Source organism: Mizuhopecten yessoensis, unplaced genomic scaffold (genome assembly GCF_002113885.1).
Source record: "Mizuhopecten yessoensis strain PY_sf001 unplaced genomic scaffold, ASM211388v2 scaffold10819, whole genome shotgun sequence".
Taxonomy (NCBI): Eukaryota; Metazoa; Mollusca; class Bivalvia; order Pectinida; family Pectinidae; genus Mizuhopecten; species Mizuhopecten yessoensis.
In genome coordinates this window covers 53,211-62,736 of record NW_018408737.1, presented here as the reverse complement: position 1 = coordinate 62,736, position 9,526 = coordinate 53,211, and the positions used below count along the sequence as shown (strand labels likewise).

General features: G+C 37.0%; 1 protein-coding gene across 4 annotated transcripts in view; it reads left to right on the top strand.

The window, feature by feature from the left end:
• LOC110462651 (ubiquitin carboxyl-terminal hydrolase 28-like) overlaps positions 1-7,508 on the top strand; it is a 20,900-nt gene extending 13,392 nt beyond the window's left edge. For 3 of the 4 annotated variants that reach the window (XM_021516718.1, XM_021516716.1, XM_021516715.1), the window contains 4 exons: positions 1,376-1,455; positions 3,953-4,079; positions 6,244-6,430; positions 6,933-7,507. In XM_021516718.1, the coding sequence (XP_021372393.1) occupies positions 3,966-4,079; positions 6,244-6,430; positions 6,933-7,117 (486 nt within the window). In that variant the 5' untranslated portion in view covers positions 1,376-1,455; positions 3,953-3,965 and the 3' untranslated portion in view covers positions 7,118-7,507. Of the gene's footprint in view, positions 1-1,375; positions 1,456-1,814; positions 1,909-3,952; positions 4,080-6,243; positions 6,431-6,932 lie in introns of those variants that run through there. The other variant, XM_021516714.1, reaches the window with a different exon arrangement.
• The last annotated feature ends 2,018 nt before the right edge of the window (positions 7,509-9,526 follow it).

Sequence of the window (9,526 nt, the reverse complement as noted above, 5' to 3'; positions counted from 1 at the left end):
GTAAGTGTCTAACCCCGTTAGTCCTGTGGACGTAGTAAACGTAGTGTCTAACCCCGTTAGTCCTGTGACTACCTAGTAAACGTAGTAAGTGTCTAACCCCGTTAGTTCTGTGACTGCCTAGTAAACGTAGTAAGTGTCTAACCCCGTTAGTTCTGTGACTACCTAGTAAAAGTAGTAAGTGTCTAACCCCGTTAGTCCTGTGGACTACCTAGTAAAAGTAGTAAGTGTCTAACCCTGTTAGTCCTGTGGACTACCTAAGTAAAAGTAGTAAGTGTCTAACCCCGTTAGTCCTGTGGACGTAGTAAACGTAGTAAGTGTCTAACCCCGTTAGTCCTGTGACTACCTAGTAAAAGTAGTAAGTGTCTAACCCCGTTAGTCTTGTGGACTACCTAGTAAACGTAGTAAGTGTCTAACCCCGTTAGTCCTGTGGACGTAGTAAACGTAGTAAGTGTCTAACCCCGTTAGTCCTGTGGACGTAGTAAACGTAGTAAGTGTCTAACCCCGTTAGTCCTGTGGACGTAGTAAACGTAGTAAGTGTCTAACCCCGTTAGTCCTGTGGACTACCTAGTAAACGTAGTAAGTGTCTAACCCCGTTAGTCCTGTGGACTACCTAGTAAACGTAGTAAGTGTCTAACCCCGTTAGTCCTGTGGACTACCTAGTAAACGTAGTAAGTGTCTAACCCCGTTAGTCCTGTGGACTACCTAGTAAACGTAGTAAGTGTCTAACCCCGTTAGTCCTGTGGACTACCTAGTAAACATAGTAAGTGTCTAACCCCGTTAGTCCTGTGGACTACCCAGTAAAAGTAGTAAGTGTCTAACCCCATTAGTCCTGTGGACTACCTAGTAAACGTAGTAAGCGTCCAACCCCGTTAGTCCTGTGGACTACCTAGTAAAAGTAGTAAGTGTCTAACCCCGTTAGTACTGTGATTACCTAGTAAAAGTAGTAAGTGTCTAACCCCGTTAGTCCTGTGGACTACCTAAGTAAAAGTAGTAAGTGTCTAACCCCGTTAGTCCTGAGGACTACCTAGTAAACGTAGTAAGTGTCTAACCCCGTTAGCCTGCATTGTAAATGACTCAATTGTAGGAACATCAGTTGTTTGTAAATCTAAAATGAGATCATGATGACTTTTATATCTGAATTAGCTATGAACATGGGATAAAATGTTCATGATTTTGACCCAAAATTAGACAATTAAATTCACATTGTATATAAACCTGTTTTCAAACATCCTTGAAAATGACAAACTCAAATTCAGTGACATCTAGTACTTTAATAACAGATTCTTCATTTGAGATGCATCGGATCTGATTCTCGTGAAGGGGTGTATTGTTTGTGAACAAGTGTGTTTCTAATATATTGTTTGTTGCCTTTCAGCTTTGGCACGAAATATATGATAAATTCCGGAAGCTTGTGTACTGATTTGTTGAAGGTGTTCGATACTACAATGAGGAAAAGTGAGTATACAGACTTTAATGTGCCATTATTAGCCCCCTACCGATGAAATCGGGGGGACTATATAATAAGGTTTCCTCTCCGTCCGTCTGTGTACGTACATACAAATTTCACACAAATACAAAGTACCATAATATCTCGAACAATTTCAAATTTCAGTATTGTAAGGTCAAGGTCACTGTTACTATTTTTTAGAAAATCCTTGTCAGCCCTCTAGCGGCTTCATTCCTTGAGGGATTTTGATCAAACTTCACACAATTACAAAGGACCATAATATCTTGGGACAAGTTTTAGTTTCAGGGTTTTCGGGTCAAGGTCACCGTTACTACTTTTAGAAAATTCATTGTCAGCGCTCTAGCGGCTTCATTCCATCAGAGATTTTGATCAAACTTCACACAATTACAAAGGACCATAATATCTCAAACAAGCTCAAGTTTCATGGTTGTCGGGTCAAGGTGAGTACCAGGGTTGTTGGGTCAAGGACAAGGTCACTGTTACTATTTTTAGAAAATTGTTGTCAGCGCTGATCTAGTGGCTTGATTCCTTGAGAGATTTGGATCAAACTTCACACAATTACAAAGGACCATAATATCTTGGACAAGTTCGAGTTTCAGGGTTTTCGGGTCAAGGTCACCATTACTATTTTTAGAGAATTCATTGTCAGTGCTGTAGCGGCTTCACTCCATCGGGGATTTTGATCAAACTTCACATAATTACAAAGGACAGTAATATCTAGGACAAGTTCGAGTTTCAGGGTTGTAGAGTTTAGGTCAAGGCCACCGTTACTTAAAGAATACAAAATCCTGGACAAGTTGAAGCCAGTGATGGACTGATGATCGATATATAATAATCGAACATCAATCAATTTGTCCTGTTCAATTCCGATTATCGATAACAAATTCCATAATCAATATAATCGGTTCATTACTGAACTTAAAGGGGCTGGTCGGGGAAAAAAATTACAAAACAAATGGGTCTAAATGCGTTCTCTGGCCTTCCAAAAGTTATACCACGGCAATATGATGGTCGAGATTTTGACCACTGAAATCTCAGGGAAGCCCCGCGTAAATTTAGCGCAGATCTATTTATATATGTCACGTGGTTGTTTCGAAAGTGAGGCAGTGAAGATAACAACAATAGCATGTCGTCTATCAGCCATGTCAAACTCAACTAGCGGACAAGACAGCAATACTATACGTAAATAATTGTTTTCAAAGGTCATGCATGATGCAAGTATAGTAATCCTACCTATATGTTGTTGTTATATATAACAGTATTGATACCTCGTGCCTGTCATGACTTTTGCATGCATCTTTTTCTTTCGCTGCGATGTTTACATTTGGCCTTGTTGATGACGCGCATGCGGTAAAATTACATCACTGATCTGGGTCAATTGAGAGTTTTAGACTGTCAGGTGACGATTTAGGATTTCTTTAATATAATTATAAGTTTTACTCTTAGGGAGTGAATTTCAGCAAAATTTGAATTGGTATATTTCATAAGAAGGTATTTTGAACATGTGTATGCCATTTTAGCAAATATGACATTTTTTCCCCGACCAGCCCCTTTAAAGTGTCAAATGTGTATGTAATATACAGTATACATGGAAATTCATTTATTCTGAATTTTTATTTACAATATATGATTGATGGTAATGTAGAATAGAAAAATTACATTAAATTCAGGTACAAGCTACTTGTATACTTTTCATTTTCCCAAATTAACACCAAAGGGCACCATTTTTATAAATCATTACAGTGTAATAGCTAGCGGGGGCCGGTAAGGGACATGTATTGCTCAGCAAAATCTCAGTATTATATAATTTTGTAATTCAAAATATTAAAAATTATTGAAATAATTAAACTTTAATGATAATTGTATTCACTGTTGACATTAGAATGTTAACAATTACACAAAATTTTCACCACAAATAAGGAAGATTGATTTTACTATCACCCTAGTAACATGATTCTATCTAAAGAATATTGATCAAATTTCAATTTTAGATAAAACTAATTTTCTTGTAAATTTTTCCAAATATGTTGTGAATTATACCTATTAACACATATGTGTATCTGAATATATGGATGATTGCAATCAATTTGTTACTTACTGATAAAATAGACAACTATAAAATTTGAACTTGAGTGTAGATTGTTTGATAACTCCCAGCTTATTTAAATTTGTTGAAAATCTAAAAAAAAATATGACCTGGGGCCTGTTCTGTGTAAATTTGGACTTGAGTATAGCTTGCTTGGGAACCCTGGTTTCTACATGAAATAAACTCTAAGATTGTTTGAGAACCCCTAGCCTATTTAAATTTGTTCAAATCTAGATTGTTTATGACCTGGGGCCTTGGTAAATTTGGACTGAAGTCATTATTGTTTGCAGTGTCAATTTCAGACCTCTAAATTAACATGAAAGAAACAGTAACAGAATTTATAATGTCTATGTTGCAGACCTATTATATATATGATGAACGTTTCCTTCTGTTTGTAGCTATGAGAAAGCCATGTCATACTTCCTACACATATATGAACATAATCAGAAACTTCTGAGCGAGTTTGGTCCAGAGGGAGGACTTTCTAAGAAGCTTGTGTCGTACTACAGACGACACTGTATGCTGGTATGTATACCATAAAACAAATCTCCAGTTTTGTATCGTTTTTCAGTGGAATTGTTTCTTTAACTCATTCACCCCTGAAGACACATGTGAACTCCTCTAGTTCAAAGGTTGGAATATATAAGTGAATGAGTCATTTAAGCTGAAAAATACTGATTTTTGAAACTTGAATTATAACCTCATATATTTTTAAAATTAAGAAGTGTCATGAAAAATATTGTTACTTCAAGTTAACCTAAAAACAAGTGACATTACATGTCAAAATCTGTGCGATGTTTTAGTTACACTGCATAACAGCCCGAGTTCAGGATAAAAATGTGTTTGACTAGAGGGAAGGGAGAATTGCCGGATTACTGACCTGACGCATTTGCCTGTGTGTATATCAACTCTCCCTCATATTTGTATAACAAAATTACAAACCAAGATGACAATTATCTCCCTTTGACTGTTGGTGGTCATGTGAACAAAACGTTAACAATCCCTATCATGTACGTAGTCAGAAATGGAAGTACACTAAGTGTGATTATGTGGGCTGTATATATTGAACTATGTAACAGTTTTGATGAGCTTTCTAAAGAATGATATGAATTCAATGAAGAAGAAGGGAAGAGGGACAGATTATCCTTGAAATAATGTCTTTGTACTTGATCAATTGATACATTTCATTATAAAATTGTATCCGGTGTAGAAGTCATTTCTTTCCCCATCTGAAAGTTTCCACGGGGAAAAAATAAACTAGCCAATTCTTTCCCCGGGGAAGAAATAGGCTAGCTTTTTTTTCCCCGGGGGAAGAAATAAGCTAGCTGTTTCTTTCCCCCCTAGTTAATTTTCCCCCCCGAGAAGAAATTAGCCAGCTTATCCCCCCCCCCCTTCCTTGTATTGGTTTATGGGGGATATTATTGGCTAGTCAATACTCCCCCCTCTGTATAAGTTAATAGGGGAGAAACTGTTGGCTATCCCCCCCCACCCCCCCTCCTCCTCCTTCAAAAAAAACAAACCTGAGGGGGAAATAATCTACCTGCAAATAACCCTACCACCCACATATGAATGCCAAGGGGGTAAAGAAACAACCAACCAATAGTTCCCCCTCTCTAAAAATCAATACCAGGGACAACATCTGCCAGCTTGTAGTCCCCCCCCCCAAAAAAAAACCCCTAAACAAATGAGGGAAAAAACTATCCAGTGGGGGAAAGATATAGCTAGCTAATTTCTTCCCCCAGGGAAAAAACTATCTAGTGGGGTAAAGAAACAGGTAGCTGATTCTTTCCTCATAGAAACTTTAAGCAGGAGGGAAAAAATTGGCTGTTACATCGGCATGACAATTATCAGTCATTATGGAGCCTGTTCCTACCATTACTTCTAGGACCAAGATTAGGAGTCTGTTGTAGCACCCTAACAACCCATAATGAACGCCCGTTTATTATTCCATGTCCAGCAAGTGTCATGGAAAATATCGTTACATCAAGTTAACCTAAAACAGCTGACATTACATGTCAAAATCTGTGTGATGGTTTTGTTACACTACATAACAGTCTGAGTTCATAATAAAATGTTGATGTTCCTGTATATCAACTCTCCCTCAACTTTGTATAACAAAATTACAAACCAAGATGACAATTATCTCCCTTTGACTGTTGGTGGTCAAGTGAACAAAGCATTAACCAACCCTATCATGTACTTAGTCAGACATGGAAGTACACTAAGTGTGACTATGTGGGCTGTATATATTGAACTATGTAACAGTTTTGATTGGCTTTCTAAAGGATGATATGAATTCAATGAAAAAGAAGGGAAAGGGGACAGATTATCCTTGAAGAAATGTCTTTGTACTTTATAAATCGATACATTTCATAACAAATTCATATCCTGCATGACAATCGCAGACGTAATGGAACCTTTTCCTGCCATTACTTCTAGGACCAAGATTTGGATCTGTTTAGGAGTCTGTTGTAGCAACTTAACATCCCATTATGAACGCCCATATATTATTCCAGGCCCAGTAAAAATCATTGATTGTTTCCCAAAGAAACTAAACACTATGATGTTGTAAACATTCTTGATTGTTTTCGCCAGAAACTTAACAACATGATGTTGTAAAAATTCTTGATTGTTTTCGCCAGAAACTAAACAATATCATGTTGTAAAAATCCTTGTTTGTTTTTTCCAGAAACTAAACAATATGATAGCGGCCCGTTTCCAGGACCAGGATGATGTGACAGACACGCTACACGTGATGAACACACAGATGTTGCCATGCCTACAGCCAATGACACACTTCTCCTCACAGGACGACATGAGTGCCACGGAGGTGGTGAGGGAAAAGTGGTGTGCCTTCGTAGGGCAGGAGATTAGCGGTGAGTTCTAGCGCTCGGTTGCATTATTTGTTTATAATTGTATTGGACTGAATACCAAAATTAAGTGACAAGGGTGGAATTTTGACCAATTTTTGTGTAAAGTGTCAAAATAAGGTTTGCCCTTGAAACACCCATTCTTAGGTCCATGTCAGAAAAGACCCTCAGGTACAAAAAACACTTCAAAGTACTTGCATTTTGAAAGATATCTTGATGATCAATAAATGAATTGGTTAAGACCTCCAGCCATACTTTACGGAAACTACTAATATGATTTATGAGGAAATAAAAGGTGTCATAAGGAAAAGTTAAAGCAATCTTCATTAATAAAAAATTCCACTGCTGACCACAGGGTAGTTACTTGTTACACACACTATTAAGCAATATTATTATCTCTTATTTTGCTCGAGATGTACTCAAAGTAATATTTGGGCTGATTCCGTCTACTGTGGCAATTATTTTTCGAATGGTTTTATATTCATGTATAAATTTTTCTATTTCACAGCTCGCAAAATTGAGAAGCTCCAAGATTTCATATCAAAGTTGTTTGATCCGCCGAGCGAGACACGTCCCTCTTCTCTACAGACTGTTCAGATGCAGGATTTACGGGACTTATACAGACAGTATGTAAATGTGATAGACAGCGCTGTCAACAGTGGATCAGTGGAAAAGGCACTTAAATGTCAGTAACGGTCAACATCGGTCAGTACGGAGGATCAACGGTCAATGTTTGATCGGCACAGAGGATCAACGGTCAATGTTTGGTCAGTACAGAGGATCAATGTTTAGTAGTTGGAACCATTTAAATGTCCTTGGAAAACCATTGGAGTGTTGTCAGAGGCAATAAACAGTTGGCTTGTTATCAATGTCAATCCGTTGAAGTGTTTTCACTGATGAAACTATTGAATCATTGCCAGGTTCAGACGGTTAACTGTTGTCGCTGATTTAACCATTGAATCATTGCCAGGTTCAGACGGTTAACTGTTGTCACTGATAAACCATTGAATCATTGCCAGGTTCAGACGGTTAACTGTATTTCATAACAAAAAAATAGAAGATTTGTCCGTATATAAGATTGAATCTTTTCTGAAACCTATTGTTGTTAAAACAACATCGTTATATTCCAATTACCTGTTCTGCCCATGCCAGGTGACCGTGTCAGCGCGCAGATCTCCCCGTATTCGAGGTGTCGGTCAACGCTATTTGCGACATGCTTTCTTATTAATTCCATGTGTTGACATGGCTACCTGAACAGCATGTATGTATTTACACCTGGTCATTGTTTACCATTTTGATTGACAGGTGGAAATATATCTGTTGTAGCTTGATCAATGATTTATCAGAAAATGATCATACAGAATGATGGGGTGACTTTCATGTCATTCTGACATATTTCTAGTTTATATTTGGCTTTAGCCTTCTTGATGGTGTTGACACATGTATGACGATTTGACGGAAATTTGAGTATCGCTAAGAGAACGCTTGGCTCTATGATGTATAGTTTTAGGTTTCCGAATTAATCTGCGGATTTCATTAGACATCCAAGGAGGTTCATTTGATCTGACAGTTACATGTTTGTTAGGAATACAAGTTAAACAGATTGAGCTACTTAACATTGTGTTGCTAACATGCGAACTTGTCGATGATTTGTCAAACGGAATATCACCAATGGAAGCGCTCTCATATAGTGCTTTTCACCAAGACTGTCTGAAATCAATTCCACGATCGGACGCGAAAAGACATGAGGCCCAACATTGTGGTTTTCTCAAGATTATTAAAAAAAACTGTCGATACTGATATTTAGATTTGGAATTTTTATATACGATTATAACCACATAGGAGTACATTTTGATTAAAATCAAAAAGAGGAGGAGCACACTAAAGTTTTTTTACGAAGACTGAAAGGCTAATTACATCGAGATAGTCTTTTGATATTTTGTAAACTGTTTATTTACCCTGCTTCAAATTATGCTTGCAAGTAACGGATGACTATACAAAATATACTGAGAAGAGCAATAATAGCGCAAACTTTTACCTGTCAGTATATATTATAACAGGATATTTACATTTTGAAACCGGTCTATTTTTTCCGGATCTGCAAGGCGTGCACAATTTGGTATTTTAGTCTAAAAGCACAAGGTAACCTCACAGTATTTAAACAGCCTCTTGCCGCGTACCTTCGCGGTTTGATGGTTTCTCAATGACTTCTCGATATAACCTCAATAGTCCTCATTTCATTTAGAACTCTCGCCGAACCGTTCCTGAAAAATATATAGATACGGATGCAAAACTATATTTATTTTGTCGCTTTATCACTAAAATACTAACAAAGATTTTCCAGACGTCATTTTTGTAGACATTTTGTTCGTAGGTTCTAATTCCGTGGCTACACCAGTAAAATAGGGCGTGGCTTGTGATACTATATTTACGTTAAATCGACAAAAAGTGAATCAGTTATTAGTATACGTCTCTTTTCTTGTACGAATCCATATAAAAAACATATATACAGTTCACGAAAGCTTTCATGATCCAATAATTGTTTTTTATTTTTGTTTTTATTTTTTATTTGTTGGTTTATTTATTAGGTGATTTTTTTTAAATAGAGTGATTGCATATATCTTAATACACACTTTAGTTTGTTTTACAAGGAAACCAAGAGAAAAAGATACAAGAGTAATGAGAGAGTGACAAATTTGACTGCAAGACAGGAATGAGAAACAAACTGAGAAGAAAAGACGGAGAGACAACAGATGGACAGAGGAAAAAGTTCAGGTCAGAAATTACTCTGTTATAGAGTGTCACTGGGTAAGAGGGATATGTCTATGACAAAAATAGAAATGTATTAATACAAAAAAAATTCAGTTAATATATAAAAAAAATCAGTAGACGTTAGGTTTAGACAACCACTTTTATAATATTTTCTTATCAGTCTGTAAGTTCTGGAGTTTTCATCTGTTTATACGCATTGTGTTTCCGAATATTAATTCGATGTAAATTAAAGATAAACGCATCGTAAAACAGCTTGCTTTTCACTCACACACAAATATGCTCATACCTGTCGATATAGTATCGTTCATTTCATTTCGTGGCGCAGCGTCC